The sequence below is a fragment of the Acipenser ruthenus genome, chromosome 36, assembly GCF_902713425.1.
Source record: "Acipenser ruthenus chromosome 36, fAciRut3.2 maternal haplotype, whole genome shotgun sequence".
NCBI lineage: Eukaryota > Metazoa > Chordata > Actinopteri > Acipenseriformes > Acipenseridae > Acipenser > Acipenser ruthenus.
In genome coordinates, this window is record NC_081224.1 from 2326713 (window position 1) to 2349888 (window position 23176).

The 23176-nt window shown below is 42.2% G+C and overlaps 3 protein-coding genes across 10 annotated transcripts in view; all 3 read left to right on the top strand.

Annotated features, from left to right (window-relative positions):
- Positions 1-5010, top strand: part of LOC117965657 (proto-oncogene vav-like) — a 47846-nt gene extending 42836 nt beyond the window's left edge. Inside the window, exons 24-27 of the mRNA XM_059008086.1 lie at positions 350-437; positions 1532-1646; positions 1966-2117; positions 2844-5010. Of these exons, the coding sequence (XP_058864069.1) occupies positions 350-437; positions 1532-1646; positions 1966-2117; positions 2844-2897 (409 nt within the window). The 3' untranslated portion in view covers positions 2898-5010. The remainder of the gene's footprint in view (positions 1-349; positions 438-1531; positions 1647-1965; positions 2118-2843) is intronic.
- A 1748-nt stretch (positions 5011-6758) lies between these two features.
- Positions 6759-12777, top strand: LOC117401945 (glutamate-rich protein 3-like). Of its 2 annotated transcripts, none has more exons than XM_034002697.3 (8): positions 6759-6840; positions 7340-7433; positions 8012-8137; positions 8317-8487; positions 9107-9304; positions 10083-10272; positions 11065-11251; positions 12237-12777. In XM_034002697.3, the coding sequence occupies exons 1-8, from the start codon at positions 6821-6823 to the stop codon at positions 12325-12327; spliced, it is 1077 nt and encodes a 358-aa protein (XP_033858588.3). In that variant the 5' UTR covers positions 6759-6820; the 3' UTR covers positions 12328-12777. The 2 variants fall into 2 exon arrangements, with proteins under 2 accessions (XP_033858588.3, XP_033858589.3); XM_034002698.3 differs by having other exon boundaries at positions 10092-10272.
- A 2245-nt stretch (positions 12778-15022) lies between these two features.
- The window catches only part of LOC117402068 (EVI5-like protein), a 63088-nt gene continuing 54934 nt past the window's right edge, over positions 15023-23176 (top strand). For all 7 annotated transcript variants that reach the window (XR_009310727.1, XR_009310728.1, XR_009310726.1 and 4 more), the window contains exons 1-2: positions 15023-15315; positions 22367-22669. Coding sequence is in view for 2 of the 7 variants with exons in the window: in XM_059008214.1 (XP_058864197.1) it covers positions 22431-22669 (239 nt within the window). In the remaining 5 variants the exon portion in view is untranslated. The remainder of the gene's footprint in view (positions 15316-22366; positions 22670-23176) is intronic.

Here is a 23176-nt window from a genome sequence, read left to right on the forward strand (position 1 = left end):
CTCGCCAGTCGGTTATAAGATGCTGCCTCACTCGGTTTGGAGAACATTTTAAGAACTGACGCTAAGGGTGTGCAGAAACTCATTACTCATACAGTACTTGGAGTCAGTTTACAGCCTCGGTATGGCAGTAAAAATGTCTTGCCCCAGATGAGAAATCAATATTCTCCCAATTGACTTTTAAAACACTCAATCCGGAAATGAATTGTCATTGATTGGTAATTGTAAACGTGAGGGAAGGACATACAACATTATTAACTGACTCGCTTTTGATCACTTTTGAAGGCACTTGGCTGAACGTTTGTCTGCTTCTTAAGTTTTAACCCACAGATACCCTCTTTCCCCGTTCCAGGTTCAACGTTGAAATCAAGCACATCAAGGTGACCACGTCGAGCGGGCTGTTCCAAATTAACGAGAAGAAGGCTTTCAAAGGGTTAATAGTAAGTCCTCCTTTGAGCGCCCTGCAGTGTCCCACAAGTGGGACCTTTTTTTGGCACAACCACGCCCACCTAGTTTTTGAAGGCGTTTAAAACTTAAACTGGTGTAAAGGGACATCCCCATTTGGTGAAATGCCACTCCCACGGTTACCAACAAATTATAAATAAAAATATAAATATATAAGTGGTTGTCTGCAACTCACACCTCCCACATTCCCACCCTTGCAGCTGGCCCTGGGGATAGGGAGCTCCTAGCCTCTTCAAACAGCTTGGCAACAGTGATTCAGATATGCAGGCGTGGGACCAAGTGTAAATATAAAACACACAATGAATTCAACACAGGCTGTGGGTGTGGTCCTGAACATCTAAACAGACAGCCTTGCTTGGGTTCGGCTGAGATGCCAGGCTCATTCGACAGCCGACACTGGTGCTTGTTGTGTGATCTACTTCCGGCAGTGTAAGGCAACGAAATCATTCATTGATATGTGTATTTTTCTGTGCGAAGGAGCGACACAACTAGGATTTAAGCAGAAGTTAACAAGTTTCCTTTTATTGATCCCAATAATCAAAAGTTGCAGCATAATCGCTATCATTAGACATGATAATGAGGCCACTAGTTATTAACAGAAATGAAGCAGTGATGTCAGTTTCCAGTTTGTGGAAGAAGCAGCGGACACAGCGTTGGTGTGTGTTCATGGAGGATCTTGATGCTTCTCGAATACACCTCCAAGTGCTGCTGTTTATACAGTCTCTGAGTGCAAAGCTTAGCTGCTGGCTTCTTATCTCTGTGTGTCAGCAACTCCTGCTTGCACCAGGTCAGGTGAGGTTTAGCTTTATTGACACCTTCTCAGCCAATAAAACATGCTTTCCCTGATAGCAGCCACATAACAGCATCCTTTAACACAGCTGCACTCAGAATCAGAGTTTTGTAATCTTTTCATGAACTCTATACAGCAGGGCCTTCCGTTCGTTTGACCGCACAAAGTCACAGTGTTGTGCTAAACGAGGTGGGGGTGGTTTCCCTCACTTAGGCTCCTCAACAATCAGGTGCTTTTGATGTCCTCATGTGTTTTTTATTTTCCTCTCTCGCTGCACAGGAGCTTGTGGAGTTCTACCAGCGCAACACTCTGAAGGAATGCTTCAAGGCTCTGGACACGACTCTGCAGTTCCCTTTCCAAGAGCCTGAGCAACAGACAGTCGCCAAGTCCCCAGGTTAGTGTGCTCAGTACAGCTGAAATGACGCACAGGACAGGCTCCTGGTATCTTTGCTTTGTTCTCCAAAAAGAGAGGCCAAGGATAGGACCGCTCCCTCACCCCTAAGAGAAAGGGTGCTCCCTCCAATCCAGGGCAGGCTTGAGGCACGGAGACTGGACTGCTCCCTCCCTCACCCCCTAAGAGAAAGGGTGCTCCGTCCAGTCCAGGGCAGGCTTGAGGCACGGAGACTGAACTACTCCCTCCCTCTATCGCTTCTCTGTGGATGGGATAATCTGCACTATGCTGTATTAACATAATTTTCTTGTGTGGGTTGCAGCGGGCAGCGTGAGATACTACGGCACAGCCAGGGCTCGGTATGACTTCTCAGCGCGAGACCGTTTGGAGCTCTCCATGAGAGAAGGGGACGTCATCAAGATCATCTCAAAGAAGGGCCAGCAGGGCTGGTGGAAGGGAGAGATCTATGGGCGGGTAAGTTATCCGAAGGGACTAGAGCAATAACATGACATAGAAAACCCATTTCAGTGCTGGAACCAACCCAATCAGCTCCCACAATCAGGAATAATAATGCAAGTGTTTTGCATTGTATGTATGGGTTTGGGTATAGTAATCTCTCCTTAAAGGCATTGTGATCCGGAAAGCTTGTGCATGCTATTGTCCAATGCATTTAATGGCATGCTTTTTGAATATGCCCCATTATGACAAGTGTATATTGGTAGTCCATATAGATATTGCATATATTCACAGAACTAGTTTTCCTATGTGCAGGTTAGAAGTTCTGCAGCCAGTTAAATCCATGTTGATCCAGGGGGTGTGCAAAATGAGCCCAATAATCTACAGCTATTTTACAAACAAAAACTATACGAACATAATTTTGATCTTTTATTCAACATCATGTAAGTATTTCATGTTCGATTTCGAAATGTCACATGTTTCCTTTTATGTCAGTTTACCGTTAAGCATATGGTGAAACTACAAAGCGGTATGTAATTCAAGATGTTAACGTAACATTATTCAGCAGGTTTTCATTCGACTTTATGAAACAAAATGAGTTCATTCTATAGGGTGATGCAAAACTTTTGGCCATAGCTGTACAAAGTGGGGTTAAACAAGAAGTGAAACCGTGACAAGAACATAAGCAGAAATAATACTACTATTATAAAAATAATAATAATGTATAAATATTTTTTTTCACAGGTTGGCTTGTTCCCAGCGAACTATGTAGAAGAAGATTATTCCGACTACTGCTGACAGACTGTCTTTCCAAAGCGGTGCCGACAATCCTGAGATAATAAACCAAGAGTGCTGATATTGACTGATTTGTAACTTTTTTTTTTCCATTAAACAAAGACTGATGTTGGCTGGAACCTGGGGACACAAGCAACCAAATGTTGCTGGTAGTTCCCCTCTCTGCGCTGTTCACAGAGTAGGACGAATGTATTTATTTTAAAGCAGAGGTCGAGCAAAGGGACACAGTCCACTTGTCCCATCTGCTGTGGCTGACTAGTTATAAAGCTGGCATGGCAATTGCATTTCAGATTCCTGTATCCATCCTCTAAACGCAGTGTGTATTTTAGCGGTTGAGTGTCATTTCTATCCAAGTCTGTTCCAATTTACCCTTCCCAAGTGCCAGCGGAAAGGCTTTCCCTCATTATTTGCAGCAATTCCCCTATTCTGGTTCAGATATACACAGAGACAGCTCCAGCGAGCCAAGTAAATGTGCTGAGGAGTGAAGAAACAGCACCTCTTATTCAACACAGTATAAAACTGCTCAGCAGCAGTTCTCAAGCATCGTCCAAAAGAGGGAAGAGAGAGAGCTGTGAAAATGATATTTATTATAGAGGGGAACCTTCTCCTTGGCAGCTACAATAGGTAGAGCAGCAGAAACCTGCGCTCATGTTTCCACTGCTGGATATTTAATAAGGCGTGCCAGTGACACACTTCTCATCCTCAAATTCATCAGATTATTAGTTCAAGTTGTTTTTCCAGCTCTATTCTGGATTGGAAAAGGACCTCCAGCGGATTGGGTCAGTGGAGTTCTGGACTCCGAGGGTACAAAGCAATGACTTGAAGAGCATTCTGAACACGAACAAACACTTTCAGACATGGTATTCTTTGGGTGCAGCTATTTAAGAACTCTCCCCAGAGGTTTCATGACAATGACAGTAAAAAAACCAGGCATTAAAACACAGTCTTAAAATAAAGCACTGTGTTTTTTTTTTAGACCAATGAGTCACTTGCTAGCTGGATTCTGGTCAGCCCTACAGTGCTGTCTGTACATTTAAAACACACCTGAGTTTATAGAAAGCTGTAAAAGTCATTTTGTGCTGGTGTTGTAGAAAAAAACAAAACATGTACTACAGACCAATGAAACACATGGACGTGCAGAAAAAACTGTCTAATCCAGCAAGGCGTGGGACCGGAAAATTGTGCCGGATTATACAGTGTGCTGGGTTAACGAGGTTCTGTAAAATCCCATACTGTACCTAAAGAAAAAAGGTATAATTGACTGACCAACTATTTGAACACGTTCACATTTACTGTCCAGGTACACCTAGTAATTCAAAGGTTGTATCAATTTTAATTTTATTTTCTCCATAATCTAAATTTAGACAAGAAAAATCACTTGATTTGGTGCTTGATTTTAAGACTTACAAATCATGTTGGATTCCATAATAGACAGGTTCCGGATTGTAGAGGGGATCACACCTTTCGTTTCAGTAGGGATTTGGTTGGGACCCAAAAATCATGCAGAATTATACAGAATGCCGAGTTGTAGAGGGGCTGGTTAGACTTTACTGTACTAAGAGATGTCACAACGAGGCTTAACAAGAGGCCATAGAAGCATTGTGTAGTCGTCACATATAAGTGTCATGGCATTAAATGATCTCGGCACTATTTCACATGCAGAGCGCTTACATCACCCCAGTCTCTACTGTAAGAAAAACTGAATTGAAAAACTACATGGTTCCTGCACAAACACAGCTCCGCCCTCTTTACTGAGAAAGAGGCGACTTTGTTCTGACACCACCCACCCTCTTTGGAATGCAAAATGAGCAGCCAATCATAAGAGAATGGGAGGAGTCAGCCCTGAGATAGTGTATATATATATGGGATATAAGGAGAGAAAATCCTTTGTCTGAGAGAGAGTGTTTGGATAGGATTTAAGGGAGTCTTGCTGTGTGCTGTGTGCTGTGTACTGTGTAAATTTGTTTTGGTCTATGAAGGCAAATGCCCAGCTGGACAGAAGTATTGTTTTGTTTTGTGTGAACCTTTTGTTTTGGCCCTTGTGCCAGTTGCTTTGTTACTGTGTTTGTTTTGTTTATTTTGTTAATAAACTTGTGCCAACAGCACTTTAACTGCAGTTTCTAGCCTCAGAGTCTCATTCTTGATGCTATCCTGTTACAGTAATGTGTGTGTGTGTGTGCGTGTGTGTGCATGTGTGTGTGCGTGTGCGCCTGTGTCTGACACCCTGGGATCCTTCAAGAAGCTGCTTGATGAGATTCTGGGATCAATAAGCTACTAACAACCAAACGAGCAAGATGGGCTGAATGGCCTCCCCTTGTTTGTAAACTTTCTTATGCTCTTATGTTCCTGTGTGTGTGTGTGCGCGCGCCTGTGTGTGTGCGTGCCTGTGTGCGTGTGTGTGCGTGTGTGTGTGTGTGTGTGCGCGTGTGAGCGTGTGTGTGTGTGTGCGTGTGCGTGTACGTGTGTGTGAGTGTTTCTCTGTTAGATGCTTTAGGGAAATGAATACAGAATATATTTTCTATTTTAAACCCAATTGAAATAAAAACATTTAAACAAGTTATTGGCTGGTCTCTTTTCCATTATTATCTCGTACCACTTAGAGATGTAAATAAACATGACTATATACAACTCCACCTGCTGGGCAATACAGACTTAACACTGTCGTTTGTGCTTTTATCATTTGTTATCCAATTTACCAAAAATGGAAAAATTAAGAGCTGCTTTAAAGAAAGTGTGTTCCCTCCAATACAGTGCAGGATTGAGGCATGGAGACTGAACTGCTCCCTCCCTCACCCCCCTAAGGGAAAGGGTGTTCCCTCCAGTCCAGGGCAGGATTGAGGCATGGAGACTGAACTGCTCCCTCCCTCACCCCCCTAAGGGAAAGGGTGCTCCCTCCAGTCCAGGGCAGGCTTGAGGCATGGAGACTGAACTGCTCCCCCCCTCCCTCACCCCCCTAAGAGAAAGGGTGCTCCCTCCAGTCCAGGGCAGGCTTGAGGCACAGAGACTGAACTGCTCCCTCCCTCCCTCACCCCCTCCTAAGAGAAAGGGTGCTCCCTCCAGTCCAGGGCAGGCTTGAGGCATGGAGACTGAACTGCTCCCTCCCTCCCTCACCCCCTCCTAAGAGAAAGGGTGCTCCCTCCAGTCCAGGGCAGGCTTGAGGCATGGAGACTGAACTGTTCCCCCCCTCCCTCACCCCCCTAAGAGAAAGGGTGCTCCCTCCAGTCCAGGGCAGGCTTGAGGCATGGAGACTGAACTGCTCCCCCCCTCCCTCACCCCCCTAAGAGAAAGGGTGCTCCCTCCAGTCCAGGGCAGGCTTGAGGCATGGAGACTGAACTGCTCCCCCCCTTCCTCACCCCCCTAAGAGAAAGGGTGCTCCCTCCAGTCCAGGGCAGGCTTGAGGCACAGAGACTGAACTGCTCCCTCCCTCCCTCACCCCCCTAAGAGAAAGGGTGCTCCCTCCAGTCCAGGGCAGGCTTGAGGCATGGAGACTGAACTGCTCCCTCCCTCCCTCACCCCCTCCTAAGATAAAGGGTGCTCCCTCCAGTCCAGGGCAGGCTTGAGGCATGAACTGCTCTTTCCCTCCCTCACCCTCCAAAGAGAAAGAGTAAACCAGTGCTGCTAGTCCTGCAAATGTCATCATAAAAAGTCTCATGAAAACAAATCAAAGCTTAAGAAAGGCAAGTTAGAGGTTAAGCTTGGAACAGTCTACCTAGTGAAAGGTGTGTGTGTGTGTGTGTGTGTGTGTGTGTGTGTGTGTGTGTGTGTGTGTGTGTGTGTCCGGGAGCATCAATCCTTTTGAGCTGCCATCTAGAATCTTGTTGTTTACTGTTGCCAGGCAACACAAGCGTTGCTACGGTGCCAGCCCTTTGACCCTGCCACCCAGGTAGATGTATCCAGAGCAAGCTGACTGATCCAGCTCACACAACATGCCGTCGGGAGACAGCAGGTGAGTTTGTTTACTTGGTTTATAAGTGGCATTGTTTTAAAATTGAGCAGGAAAAATAAGAGTGAATCTGCAGTAAAAGGCAACCGAATCAGGTTTGTTTTAATAGCCCTGCCTTATAGTGATTTACGTGACTGGTTGGTGTACGTGATCTATGTGTACATAAAGAAATAGATATGATATGTTTCATATATGGCTATGTACGTGTCTGTATGTCTACCACCGAAAGTGTTTTATTAGTCATACGGGAACAGCACTTTAAATGTGCTGCTTGGGTTGTGCGGACCGCTGTTCTCCAGAGTGTAAGAAGCAGCGATCATCGCAAACCCAAGAAGCCGTTTCTTCACTCGTTTCACTCTGAATGGTAAATCGGCTCCAATCGACACCAATGACCCTTGTCTGATTGGCAGCGCCTGGTTTCAGTGGAGAGCTCGATCATAATAATCGAACAATGGGTTCAGAACCGTGCTGAGGCCGAGCTGAGACTCCTTTCTGTTCCTAGCCTCATCCCCTCCTACAATGGACTGAGAGATGACAACCTCGCTCACTTCTTCCACAGGAGGAGAATACGCAGACATCTCAGGAAAGCTGGCCTGGTAATCACTGCCCACAAGTTCCACAGAGCTGATGTGTTTTATTTGTGATTGTTTGTTTATACAAATCATCTTTTCGCTCATTCTCAAAGCTCTTTACCCCAAAACATCAGCAGCACAATCTGTAAAATCGTAAAAACGAACCTGTTTAAAATGACCTGCAATAAACTACATTTAATTTAGGGACTTGTGTGTAGTCTGAAATGGTTTCTTATATTGTATTATTAGAATTGGATGGCAATTTGTAGTAAAATATTTATTGATGACACAAGGTGCCCCATAGTATTCTTAATGTCTTCGGTGTAAATTCAATGGCAAATGTTTCGCAATGTCTTCAATGTTTGAATAGACAGAACATTTGTCATTGAATTTCCACCAAAGACATGGACAAAGTCAAAACGTTTGTCATTAGATTTACTCTAAAGATACTGAGAAATATTTCTAGTCGATACATTTGTCGTTTTAAATGTTACACCGACACTGAGAAAGACTTCTAGTCAAAATGTTTCTTTCAGTATTTCTAAGTGTAGCACTCTTGAGTGTTTTACAGTTCTGGATGTGTGCCTGCTTTGCTTCGATAGGTAACCCACTCAGGTGAAATTGTCTCAGAGAAGGTCTATCGACTCAACATCGCCAAGCAGGAACACATGGACCAAACCAGGCAGCTTCTGGTCACCGCAATCAACGAGAAGTATCACAACACAGAGGTGTGCTGTACTGTAATGTACATTATAAATCCTGAATGAGTCTAATAATCCCAGTGAATCTTATCCTGTGTCCAGATTTCATCTCGTTCATGGACCTAATTTTGAAAGTAAAAAAAAACAACACTTTTTTATGTTCAATAGTAATTCCTGGTGACAATAGCTGTGTTTTTCTGACCTAGAGAAGCTCCCATAGAATCAGGGACACAGCAGAGAGAAGGCTGGACCAGGATCAACCACAGCGGGGAGGAACCACGGGGTACAGAGCCCAGCACTCCACTCCCAGCTCCGGCAGAAGGAAGAAGGATGCAGTCCACATCAGGACGGAGAGGATCAAGCGATATCTGTCAGGGGTAGGAGGAGGTGTCATTGAATGAATTCTGCATTTACCATTTCATTTTACAACGGATGATTTATTTATTAGAAGTTAACATGCACAGCTGACCCAGCCTTGTATGCTATAAGAGAATACTTTCACTGTATACTATTGGTAGTTTGCATTTTGTTCACCAACAGGTCTTTCTTAACGGACATCTGAAAAGATCTGAGCAAAATATTTTTTTACATGGATTTTATGTTTTCTCTTTAATGTAGTCCTACTGAGAGGAGCCATTAAAATATACAACTATCAAAAACATTGCCAGAGTGCAACTTTCAATATCAAACAGGGCTGGAAAATAAGACTACTGCATAGCAGTTTCACCATTCTAGATTTCCCTAGGAGCTTGATTAGCCAAAGTGTGTCTTATTAAACTCATAGTAAAACCAGGGTATGCTATTAATGACCTTTTCAATACCCACTGTGGAAAATACAACAGCCTAGAAGGAAAGCCACAACTTGATCAGACTTCCTCATTTAAACCCAGCTGTGCACAATATTAGGCAGCTTTGAAACCACAAAATGCTAAATCACGTAGATAACTCTCTCTGCAGGCATTCCCAGAAACTGAGCTGCTTCCTTGCTTGTTTCAGCTGGACAAGAAAACCATCGAGAACTTGACCGGATTAAGTCTTGGAAGTGGAGTCACCCCTTGCGGCTTACTTGTTATTGACCTGTCTCCCCGCCCCCCGGACACACCTGCCGAGAGGTGTGCACCAATCAGACAAAAGGGGAGGGCCCCCAAGAAGGGAAGCCAGCCCAGATCTAAAGAGTCGACACAGAAAGTCAAGGTACGAGTTCACCTGTACCAGGTGATTTCCTTCCTCTCTATGGCTTTTTTTTCACAACTTTGATCACTAATCATGAGTATTTGAAACTTGCCGTAGGTTCTTTTTTTAATTTATGTATTTATTTTTGTGAACTAAGATTGCAAACAATCCAAAATTAAACCTATATAATGAAAACTATTCATTCATAATGTATCTTCTGTTTATTATCACCACATTGAAATATCCTGTCCAGACTATAACGGGAAACAATAGGAACACTTTCCTGATAATATCCCTTAATGTCACTCACTATTAACAGTTATGCAGCTGATTTCCACCCCACTTAATATCACTTTGGGAATTAAAAGCCTAGGATTAGAAGGATCACATTTAACTAAGTCGCTGTGCAGTGTTTGACTATCCTGAACATTAAGTAGCAAAATACAGCTTTGCTTTTAATTATTACGAATATGCTGTGCATGCACAGTGCAATAGACTCCGTATTGAATATGTATATACTGTATACGCTAGTGTAATCAATGCAGTGCCTAGTACTCTATTTCAGTAACAGCCAAACAGGCATATTTGTTATATCAGGTTATTAATGGTTATTTTGCCAGGATATTAGTAAACTCCTTATAAAGTTAAGTCTGTTATTGTCACCATATATATATATAGTATTTGCTTTGCAATACCTCTCTGTGCTTTACAATGCTTACCTTTGCTTTGCAATGCTTTTCCTATGCTATATTACACTTTGCTATGCTTTTACTATGGGATCCATTAAACACACCCCAAGTTCTTGCAGGGCTCCCTGAAAGGTGAGACAGGCAGCGGGGCAGAGTCTCCGGTGGTGACCCTCATCTACCTTGGGAAGCAGGTGAGCTTGCCCTGTGAACGCCAGGACCCCCGAGACGAGGTGGCTGTCTACCAGCAGCACTGTGGTGGGGAGAACCTCTGTGTCTTCAAGGGCAAGCTACTGGAGCAAGGCAAGTGCGGAGAGCATGACCTTCTTTATTATTATTGTTAGTATTTACTTATTTAGCAGATGCCTTTATCCAAGGTGTTACAGGGCAGTACAGGGTTACAATGCAAGATTAATGTTTAAATACAGTAATTTACAGTAAGTGCAAATAATACAAAATAAAATAGGATGCAACAAGTTAGGATTACTACAATGTTATATCTACAGTGACATATTAGTAGTGCAATAGTGCAAGGATAGTGCATTAGCTGAGGATCCAGTAACGTGGTGTGTAGGTCAGGTAAGTCCCAGTACAAGAGACTGAGCTATCCGTGGAGCTTCAAGTATCATTTGAAAGGTTTTTTCTTTACATTTCCTATTACCGGTTACCAATGTATGGTGCTTCCAGTCATTATTCTGAGTGGCTCTAGGTTCTGTTGCCCCAATACTGAGGGTTCGTTTTTCTTCAAATCTGTTTTTACCTGGTTTTGAGCTGCTTGGAGCTTGTCCGGAGAATCCTAAGTGCCGGGACTGAACAGCCTTCCACATTCCATTCAACCCATGTGACTATTCGACTCTGCTAACCCCGCCCACTCGACATTTATATGTACTGAGAGAAGGTGGGGCAAGTTGAAAGGTCACATTATCCCAGACAAAGGTGGTTGACTCGAGCTGGATTTACCTTCTTTGTAAAGCACTTCTTTGTTCTTGGTATTATTATTATTATTATTAGCAGTAGTAGTAGTGGTGGTATGGTTATTGCTCTTGCTTGTATGATTATGATTATGATTAACCGCGCGCTGTGTCTCTGTTGCAGAGCGCTTTCGGATTCACTCCCATCGTAGCCCTGGCTTTGGGTTCAGTCTGCGCTTCTCTCTGGACGGGGTGGTGGTGCAGCGTCTGAGCGCATGCTGTGAGTCCCGGCACCGGCACGGCCGGCGGCTCGGGGGCCGGACCGGACACTTCGGGGTGGTCAGCGTGCACGGGGCTTCCCCCTGTCCCAGGTACTGCACTGCCGTTTACAATAGCCAGCCCCATGGAGATACATGACTTCAGTGTAAGCTTTATGAATGAAAGCAAACACGGAATTGTTCTGTAATGATGAGACCAGACCATGTTTCAAATTTGAACAATGTTACCATTTATTAATTCCAAATACCCATGTCACATTTTACATGTATTGCTTAGATCCAATACGTGCCACTAGTATTAACAGAGATAGACAACTGATCAGATTGCCTGAACCTCTGGAGAGAGTCCTCAGACTGATTCACCGATAGCCCACCATGACCCTGGAGGTATTAGAGGCTTCTCTGTCTGTGTCGCCTCCATGCCTGGTATTTATACCATATGGGCTCAGGACACACGTGACCACAGTCTGTCTACAGTTTGTTATCCTGCTAATTACATTTATCCCTTTAGCTGTTACTCCATTCAAGTGCATCCGACCACTACCCAATCTCTTTTGCAAGGTTGCCGAGGCTAATTGTTTACCAGATTTCATTCCAATACATTTCTGCACAGGCTTGATCTCGCCACTCATTTTAACCCTAAGCTACTCTACTTATGTCAAAGTGCAGCAAACCGGTTTAACATTACTAGTACATTGTACTCTCATATGCTATTTCCAATAGATTGTCATCCTGCTGGCAGTTCATTATGGGTACATTAAAGGGTTAAAGGAGTGTGTCCCAAGGCTTTCAAATCAATTCCCTTGTTTCTTAACAGCATTAGAAACATGATCAGTTTTACTATTCATCTTGTTCCCTTTGCCTTAAAAATTAGAAGCATCCAGTCATTTGCAACCTGAATGTTGTTTGCAGTACAGCAGCTGCTACAGCACGCTATTGTTAAGCATGCTTCCATCCCAGTTTCTGCTAGCAGTCAGTACTTAGATGTAATGACTGCCAAGGTAACTCGGGCAGCAATCCACAGCAATGAGTGTGAAAAGCCACGTCTCTCTATTTGTTTCTGTGTTCCTGTTTGTAGGTGTCAGATGGCAATGAAACTGGAGAAGAAACCAGAACCACAGCCACCCAAGACCACAGAAGACCGCATGGCTCCACGAACCACGTTGTAATTAAGAGTATCACAATATACGCGAAGATTAAACAAGATTTGAAAAAATAAAAATGTTTGTCCTTGTCGTACACTGAAGTCCGTTTGCCCTGCCGCTTGTCATTTCAAATACACTTTCTTGTGCAACATCTCACACTATATATATATATACACAGCATCAAAAGCACCAAAAATGGACTGCACGGTAAATTGATGGATGGCATGTTACGTATTGCTTTTCTGATTGAAAAACATGTTTATTATTATTATTATTATTATTATTATTATTATTATTATTATTATTATTATTATTATTATTTATTTCTTAGCAGACGCCCTGATCCAGGGCGACTTACAATCGTGGTTGATAGTAGCCTATCGCTTTGAGACTAATTACTTCAATGCTATGTAGTTAAGTAAGATAATTCGTATTAATTATGTAATTGTCATTAAATACTGTTATTTTCATGTACTGTGAGGTGCCCAGTCACTTACTGCTTGTTTCAGTGTTGAGAGGGAGGGCTCCCTCTGGTGGTGTATAATAGTACCTGCACTCCTTGGGGAGAACAAACTAGTTAGCTGAAGTCAAACGTTTTGGTTCACAAGGCCATATATTCAAAACGTTTACTCCAGGCTTTAATGAACAACTGTTTTTTAAAAGAGGTACAACTCCTGATATTTTTACAAAACGAGAACCAAACAACTGCTTTCAAGTTTTCTTCAGCGCTCTCAATGTGTGTTGTCCTTATTTTGTAACATGATTTTTTTTTCTCCTTTCAGAAAAAAAAACAGGAGTTAATTAAACAATGGAGGAAATATGGGCCATTATAGACAACTGCTAAGATTCACAAAATTCTCTTTATATGCAGTATTCAAAAGAAACAAAACAATAACCTGCAATTGTACAAACGACCAGGAAATAACTGAAGTGTAACTTTTCACGGTTTTGTGTTCATCATAGCTCCCTCCGGGGCATATGAAAATGACTCCATAAAATAATCTGTTTAACAAGTTCAGAAAGCTTTTGTCTTTATAATCAAAACCCCACAGCGCTGTTTTTAAATACACCCTGGGGGCTCCAACTTCCGTGCAGATTGTTTCAGTAACACTAGTTTAGGTATCCGTTATAAGTGATTATAAACAATAGCAAAAAAAAAAAAAAAGAAATTTGCAAAAGTACAATAACTGTATTGTAAGCAAAGCCGCCCCGTACAATTGGCGAGACAGACAGACATATATACAGACAGACAGACAGACATATACAGACAGACAGACATATATACAGACAGACAGACATATAGACAGACAGACAGACATATAGACAGACAGACAGACATATACAGACAGACAGACATATATACAGACAGACAGACATATAGACAGACAGACAGGCAGACAGACATATAGACAGACAGACATATACAGACAGACAGACATATAGACAGACAGACAGGCAGACAGACATATAGACAGACAGACAGGCAGACAGACATATAGACAGACAGACATATACAGACAGACAGACATATATACAGACAGACAGACATATAGACAGACAGACAGGCAGACAGACATATAGACAGACAGACAGGCAGACAGACATACATATATACAGACAGACAGATAGACAGACATATATACAGACAGACAGACAGACCGGAAAACAAAGACTATATCTCTTATAAATGATTATAAACAACAGCAAAATAATAAGAACAATGGCATTCAATTATTTGTTGAAATCTAAAAAAAAGAAGAAAACAAAACATCTGCTCACCCTAAGTGGAGAAGTCGAAGCAAAATCAAGCTGAATGAAAACCCTAATCACGATAGCTCAGTGCTGTTTACTGCTATTATTATTATTAGTTTATTTAGCAGACGCCTTTATCCAAGGCGACTTACAGAGACTAGGGTGTGTGAACTATGCATCAGCTGCAGAGTCACTTACAATTACATCTCACCAGAAAGACGGAGCACAAGGAGGTGAAGTGACTTGCTCAGGGTCACACAATGAGTCAGTGGCTGAGGTGGGATTTAAACCGGGGACCTCCTGGTTACAAGCCCCTTTCTTTAACCACTGGACCACACAGCCAACCAGAGTTTCCTACTGATATGATATTAACAGGGTAAACTGTGGGACAATATGACGATGAGTCAACATGCTATTTCTTTTCTGATGTGAAATCAATGTTTGTTTGTTTTTTTTACAGTAATCCACGAATAATTTAATTATGACTTTTGATCTATATAATTAAATGACAGTAACGACAGTGGTATTTATTATATAAAATAGCAGCCGGTCACATTAAATAAAAGCTCGATTGTAAGGATGATAATTTAAAATAATGTAAAGGGACGACGCATCCCCATTCTGTCAATTTTACGATCGTACAATAAAAACTCCGTGCGATTGGTCAACCCCTCTGACAATCAAAACGTCTCCCTCTTTCTGATTGGTGCGCTCCGCCTCAATGGAAGCGACCAAAACATTCCCCTAAACGAGACAACGCTCATATAAACAAGATTTTAAAAAAATAAAAAATACCATCATCCAATTGGCGAGTCGCCTTGTCCTTCAAACTTCTCCCTTTATTCAACTGGTTCACCAAACTGTCAATACAAACGCTTAATTGCGTGTTGTCGAATAGCTGGCGCAGCGATTGGCTGTTTATGAGGCAGCGGGGGAGGTGACGTCCCAAAATGGGCGTGACCTCGGGAACTCCTTGAGGAAGCTTGGTCGAGTTAACTCTGACAGCTGAGGATTTTTTTTCCAACCAAGCCTCCGCCTGTCCAGCAAAGCACTCACTGACCGTGAAACAGGGAAGCCGCATCCGTGCTGAAATATTCGCTTTTAAAAACGGGATTTGAGAGCTCGGTTTTGTTCACTGAAAAGCCCTCGGCCATGCCCGTCGCCGGCAGGAGGGAGCTGGGAGTGTGTCCATCATTATATTAAGGTTGTTAATTATTTACATCAGCCTCGACTCAGCCATGGAGGTGTAGATCGGGGCAGGTGAGTCGCCTCTCTCTTTAATTTTGGGTTGCCACCGCGAGTCACTTGCATGTACAGGAATGATAGTAAGACAGGGCTAGTACAGTATTGCATTGCACAGCATAGCATCACACATCTGCAGAGAGAGAGAGAGAAAGAGAGAAGAGAGAAGAGAGAGGGGGAAGGGACGGGAATATGTTATAGGAAATCCCTGCTTCCTCCCACTCGCTTGTTCCCTATTTTATTTATATAATAATAAAATACTATCTTGCTTAAAAAAAATAGTTAAAGAACCAGATACAAAAAATAATAATACAAACCGATATAAACAAAACAGATCCGCGTTATCTGAATTGGCACCCCCTCAATGCAGATTTTATTTCAGTTTAGTATTGATATATACGACTTAATGTGACAATTCATTAGAAAACGTCTGTCTGAAACAAGGTTATGGCGTCTATCTGATCATGTTATTACATGTATACTGTGCTATGAAAGGTAGAATTATATCAATCGTTAACCTTTTTTTTTTTTTCAGTACAATTATACACACTACTGTATACTAGAATGAAATGGCTGTCCGATAGCATCAGGCGGGTGCTGTACTCGTGCAGAAATCGTCATTGTGTGCAATACAAACAAAGGCTCTTGTAAATGGACCCGAATCACGCAGCTCTAGTCGTTTTGCAGGGGTCTTCCAATTGAAATACTGTAGCCCACAACGGCTTTTTGCTACAGGGATGCCAAACTGCCTCTAATGAAATACAGGGACCACCAAGCAGTAAATATGCCTTAGGAATTTACTGAATAAACCTCATTAGGTTTGACCCATTTTTTCCTGGATCGTCCCGGTTTTGAGGAAGGTGTCAAAAAGGATACAATATTAGTGCACAGACGCACACTGTAGTAGTTATATTATTATCAGTGTTTCCTGTTGGATGTAAATAAGATTGCCAAAGAGAGTTTAAACTTTTAACACCCCGTCCCCATTTCGGGGGTCCCGTTTTTGTGTAGCCCAAGGGTGGTAACCCCTATTTTGGGCACCAAAACTTGAAACTTTATCAACATCAGATTACTCTGTGTGTAACCGATTCCAGTTTCCAACCCACACCCTAACCAAATCCTTAACCCCTTAACCTAACCCCAACCACAAACGTGCTGCCAGAAGTATGTTCCATTTATATTAATATTGATAGGATCTCTTTTAAATGGACAGTAAGGAGAGCAGCCTGATCGCTGACGGAAATCTTACTTGTGATGTGATTCAGTGGAAGAATATTTCCATTGTGTCAGTAAAGTTGGGAGATTTGCATATATATATACAGCTCTGGAAAAAATTAAGAGACCACTGCAAAATTATCAGTTTCTCTGGTTTTACTATTTAAGACGCATGAATCAAGCCAAGTACAAGGTTGTCCTGGAAGAAAACTTGCTTCCTTCTGCTCTGACAATGTTCCCCAACTCTGAGGATTGGTTTTTCCAGCTGGACAATGCTCCATGCCACACAGCCAGGTCAATCAAGGTGTGGATGGAGGACCACCAGATCAAGACCCTGTCATGGCCAGCCCAATCTCCAGACCTGAACCCCATTGAAAACCTCTGGAATGTGATCAAGAGGAAGATGGATGGTCACAAGCCATCAAACAAAGCCGAGCTGCTTGAATTTTTGCTCCAGGAGTGGCATAAAGTCACCCAACATCAATGTGAAAGACTGGTGGAGAGCATGCCAAGACGCATGAAAGCTGTGCTTGAAAATCAGGGTTATTCCACCAAATATTGATTTCTGAACTCTTCCTAAGTTAAAACATTAGTATTGTGTTGTTTAAAAATGAATATTAACTTATTTTCTTTGCATTATTCAAGGTCTGACAACACTGCATCTTTTTTGTTATTTTGACCAGTTGTCATTTTCTGCAAATAAATGCTCTGAATGACAATATTTTTATTTGGAATTTGGGAGAAATGTTGTCAGTAGTTTATAGAATAAAACAAAAATGTTCATTTTACCCAAACACATACCTATAAATAGTAAAACCAGAGAAACTGATAATTTTGCAGTGGTCTCTTAATTTTTTCCAGAGCTGTGTATATATATATATATATATATATATATATATATATATATATATATATATATAATTTTTTTTTTACATGTCTTAAGAACGCGAGAAGTCATTCAGTCATTTTAATGTACTTTACCAAAATTAATTTCCTTATGTAGTGGCATATATTCAATACCGCTAATCCAATTGTCATTCAGCTGCTCACTGCCATTTCCTATTCAATACTGTTCTGTGCAGTTCAGATATGACATGAACAGTAACATTTTTGATCACACTGATGCTGCAGCTCTGATTTAGGATTTAGAGCCGTGGTGACGGGACATGGATGTTACCGACCAGACTTGTTTTGTATATATGTTGCCAGACTGGTGTATTCCACTATAGATTCACATCCTGCTCACACAGGAAGTTCAGCACAGGAAGTGGACAGCAGTGTGGTGGCAGGGTAAGCAAGGTTAGTCAAAGTGAAAATAAAGTACGGAAAACGAAACTACGTTCGTTTTCGTATTGCAGGTAGATGGCATGAGAAATCCATTAGGCTGTGAATGAGTGGTATAGCACCATGGCCCTTATGAAACTCGACAGCTCTGCTTGTGTTAAAAATGGTAATATATAAAAGCTTACTGACTCACATTTGGCAGGTCAACCTGCACGCATACCCCTGTTTTAAAACATTACCAGCCTATTAAATATGAAACGCACACATTTCATTGGGCCCGAATAAGCTTTTTAAAAAGCTGTGCTTTGTTTTCAGCTCAAAATACGTGGCAGGCACTGCGCTGGCACAGTATGTGTACAAATGAAACGTGCCATTGCTTTTCACCCAGTTTAATTGCAGCTATGCGGTCCCCATGTGTCCCTGAAACAAAATCGAAGCATGATAGCGAGAGGACTCTACAGTTTTAAAAATGCATGTTGTATTGGATTTATAGTGTGTGTGTGTGTGTCTGTATTTGCTTGTCACCGCTGAGATTTGATCTCATTCCTTGTTAAAGGCTCCTCCGGACCCTGGCCACCGTAATTGGGCTACTTGTTCACTAACTTACCCATTTAGGCAGAAAAAAAAATCAAGCGGGATGGAATGCCAGTGAACTGGAGGCAACAGTCGCTTTAGGCGAATCTGCCAGAGCTCGTTGGAGTTGCACTGCTCAGATCTGACCTCCTGGGACCCCTGAGACCCGCACCGCAGCCTTGGAGGAAATATTCACGGCAGAGGAGAGCCAAGGAGAGCATCATCGCAGCCAGGCGAGAGCAGAGGAACGGTCCTCGCGTACAAGCTGCAAGTCTGAATCAAGCTGACAAGATTGAAATAAGAAGAATAGTATTGTTGTAACACACGGATGACAAATCCACCAATTACCGTTAAGCATTTGTCAACGTTCCAGTCCATCTTATTCTGTGTTTAGGTGTCATCCAGTTTATAGAACATACAGCTATGGCAGGTTTCATTTGACTTTATAAAGCAAAATGAGTTAATTCTATACAGTGACGCTAAACTTTAGGCTGTAGCCATACGATATAATTCTGAAGTTATCAAACTGATTTTAGGGTTGCCGTAATAACTTATAAGGATGGATTAGGGCCATCCTATCTGCAAGAACTGCTTCCTCTGTATGTTCCTATTTGTTCTTTGAGATCAGAAAATGCAGAACTTGTAATTGTTCTAAAAAATCATCTTAAATCAGCTGGAGCCAGAGCTTTTTGCTGTTGTGCTCCTCGCTTGTGAAACTCTATTCCGGTTTATATTGTATTGTATAGTTAAAAAAATGCTTTTCTTTTTAGGGCTAATAGTAATTTATTATAAGGTAATACATTGTGTGGCGGTCATTGCCTCTTGTTTATAGCAGAAATCGTTTTTCACAGTTAGGGTTTGCTTCTGCCACGCTGTCTGTAGAAAATGTGCAAACCATACCTATACATCTCTGTACAGTACATTAGGCTGTGTATTTCAAGGTACAGTAGAGAGGTAGTATTTTATGTCATTGGAAATGCCGTAGACATCCATATATCATATCTATAATAATTTCTGCAGGCTTTTTCCAGTTATATTTGAAGGATTTTGTGAGTCTACGAATAATTATTTTTCTATTAAAAAAAAATACAAAATAATAATGGTTAAAAAAAAAAAACTCTATGTATTTTATTACCTGCCCGATATTCAACTGGGTTGCGAATAACAATTTTGTAATGCATTATCCAAACAGAAACATTCAGTTTGCACATTTTGCAAACTCCCCCTCCCTGATCCTAATTAGTTTGTATCAGAGAGCTTGCATATGCATTCAGGCTGAAATCTGTGCTTTGTATAGATGGAGGGAGCGCTATGGGAAGGGCATGGCAGCAGAGACAATAGCCCTGGTTATGTGTCCGGGAGGGAGCTGGGAGTGTGGAGGGCTGCAGTGCTGTACCGAACAGTGCAACCCAGGCAGGGAACGTTAACCAAACCAAACGCTACTTTGAGACAATGCCAGGATTGTGCACAGATACTCTCCAGCTTTTCGCTGATTTCCACATTTCTGTTTTTGTGAATCCTGCTGTAAACATGTTATACTAAGCGTTTGCTGTAACTGGTAATGTTTTATAGGACCTGTTTTGAGGGTCGCTCATTGATCTGTGTCAGTGAGGTTCCCAGGGCTTGTGATTTATCATGCATTAATCACGTCCTGAAGTGGTTTCTATGGTGTGCTGGTATGGATGTTTAGTCTTTTATTATTCATGCATACCACAGCTGTACAGCATGAAGCATCGCTGACAGTGGCTTGCTCTAATTTTGCTTGCGATCGTGACAGAGTCACGCTGGCCAAATTAAACAAACGAGGACAATAGAGCAGAAAGAAATAAAGCTCAAGGTAATTTACCCTTTACCAGCTACCATAAACTACAATGACTGTTGCTCAATACTGAAATACTGTACATATTTTCTTTTCTCATTTGCGTTTGTAATATAGTAGGTGACGCACTCTGATGCTTTAGTGTACAGTGATACAGTGTTCCCTGCTGGCACCTAGAAATTAAAAAGTAATTAAACCGTTAATTATTGTGTTGTTTTCATTAAGAGTTGTAGGTTTTCATTCGCCTCCGTAATCCTCATCATTGTGGAGTTGAAGTTGAACCTTTCAGCTCTAATGGTGGGTCTACTCCTATACAGCCACTAGCTTTAACAACAATATATAGCCCTAATGGCTGGTTTCACAACCCCCCATTAGAACTCATCTTGAACTCCTGTGCCTAATGTTTATGGCTGTATTGTTTCCACAGTAAAAATTTGGCTAATTTCACAGTATAAAAATAGGTATTTCAAGATATATCACGTTTAAACATAATATTTATTAAAGCAGAAGAAAATAGCGTTGTCACATTCAAAATTGACCATTTTCTCTAGATGTTACTAAATATTTAAATGCTTATCTGAAAAACAGTAAATGCTAAACTGTACCATGTCCATCTTTTAAAGTCTTTCGGTTTTTACCATCAGTGAATTATCAAAAACATAAATAAATGTAAAGATAACAACAGACACGTGAAATGTCCCCTTCTTGTACTGGACAGAGCGCTCTTTAGTAGAAATAGATTTCTGATCTTTGATGCAGCTGCAGTCTTTTTCATTGAAGACATTTTAAAGAAATCGAGCTGCTCTCTGCAGCGTGTTCAAGCATTAACCGGGAGCAAACTAAACCGTCTGCCAGGTTCCTGAATGCAGTGTAACAGGTGGTGCGTTATAAATAGTGCTGCTGTTTTGCGGGTTTTATTAATTGTATTTTTCTGTGATTATTTTTAGCTATTTTTTAAGTTGTACCTGCTTTCCTTTGCTGTCTTCCACAGTGAAATCCTTTTGGTCACGGGCACATTCTTCTGGGGTTTTTGTGTCTAGCCTTTTTTTTACATTCCACAATTCTGTTTTAAATCCTCCGTGTCTTAACTGTAATACAGCTTGAAATCCCACTACCAAGCCTCCATCCTGATTGTAATCTCGTTTTAAATCTCGCAAGCGGAGTCTCCAATAGAAATGTAGGAATTTGCTGTCACTCAGTAGTTGGGGCGGGTTTAAAGTTTTCAGAACTAATCAATGATAGATGCAAGTCAGGAAGGCGGGACATTGCCCAGCAGCACTGGGAAATGCATTTATTATTTTGGTAGTAGGTTTTATTTTTTAATGGGAATAGGGTAACGTCAACGTGATTTGATTAACCATTTCCACAGTTTTTCCCTGTGTTTTCCAGTATTTATTGGCTATCCACCGATTTCATTATTTTTTTGTATTGGGGGTGTTTTATCGGTTAAAACCGAAAATTATAAGCCCTAGTTTAAAAATAATAAAAAAGTACGTACATTTGCACTGTTCTTTCAGAAATGGGAATATTACACAGCGATGGGTACATTTCACAGAAATCGTGATAGCCATGGAAAACAAAATACGGCCTTACTCATCTTGGGAAGGGTCGTGCTAATCTGGGGCTGTAAAACCAGTGCGCACACATTTTGAGTGCTCCTTAGAAAACCAAAAATACTTTGTTTGTCATTGAGTTTTTTAAGTTTGTTTTAGTGTCTCTAAATTTAGCGCTATTGAATATGTAGGTTGTATTCCGTTCGGTTTCAGGAGTCTTTGATCAGCGTTGTTTTTTCAGGTCAAAGCCAAAAATCAAAAACAATAAAACTCTCAGTGGTGGTATATCCTGAAAGAAAGTTCTAACATTCGATATGAAAAGTTTCCACTAGTCTTTCAAATGCGACATCGAGAAAGACTTCAAGTTGTTTTGTCACTGAATGTTACAAGTGTCCTTTAGTACATACAGTCTTACCTCGGTATTTCACGACTCTGATTCTAAGTCAGTTTGCTTAGACCATGTTGAGCATGAATTGTACAAGCTCTGTGCTGTATAACATCACTTTACTTATTCACATTTTTCAATATTTAACATGCTTGTGTTGTGATTCAGTCAGCTAGCGAACCAAAGAGAGTGCACTTACGTCATGCTAATATAATCAGACCCCCTTCCTTGTACTCTCAGGTGAGGAGTCATCATTATTCAGAAGGCCCTGTGCTCCACTAGCCTCCCCCTCATCTCAGCAGGCATGTCGACCCCCGCGTTGGAACTGAACCCAGCTGGTAGCCCCGTTCTGGAGGCCATGGAGCCCTCCACCCCTCCCTCCGCTCAGGAAGCGGACCCCAACTCAGCGGGCAGCCCGGCGCTCAGCCCAGACTCCTCCTCGCACGATGCCACCCTGTCTGTGCCAGCCTGCTCCCCGGCCGACTCCGACAACCTGAGCCCTGATGAGCTGGAGCTGCTGGCCAAGCTGGAGGAGCAGAACAGGTAATACTGAGGGTGTCCACTAGAGGGGGTACTGCTGAAGAGCAGAGTGGGTAATACTGAGGGTGTCCACTAGAGGGAGCACTGCTGAAGAGCAGAGCGGGTAATACTGAGGGTGTCCACTAGAGGGAGCACTGCTGAAGAGCAGAGCGGGTAATACTGAGGGTGTCCACTAGAGGGGGCACTGCTGAAAAGCAGAGCGGGTAATACTGAGGGTGTCCACTAGAGGGGGCACTGCAGAGGAGCAGAGCAGGTAATACTGAGGGTGTCCACTAGAGGGGGCACTGCTGAAGAGCAGAGTGGGTAATACTGAGGGTGTCCACTAGAGGGGGCACAGCTGAAGAGCAGAGCGGGTAATACTGAGGGTGTCCACTAGAGGGGGCACTGCTGAAGAGCAGAGTGGGTAATACTGAGGGTGTCCACTAGAGGGGGCACTGCTGAAGAGCAGAGCGGGTAATACTGAGGGTGTCCACTAGAGGGGGCACTGCTGAAGAGCAGAGCGGGTAATAC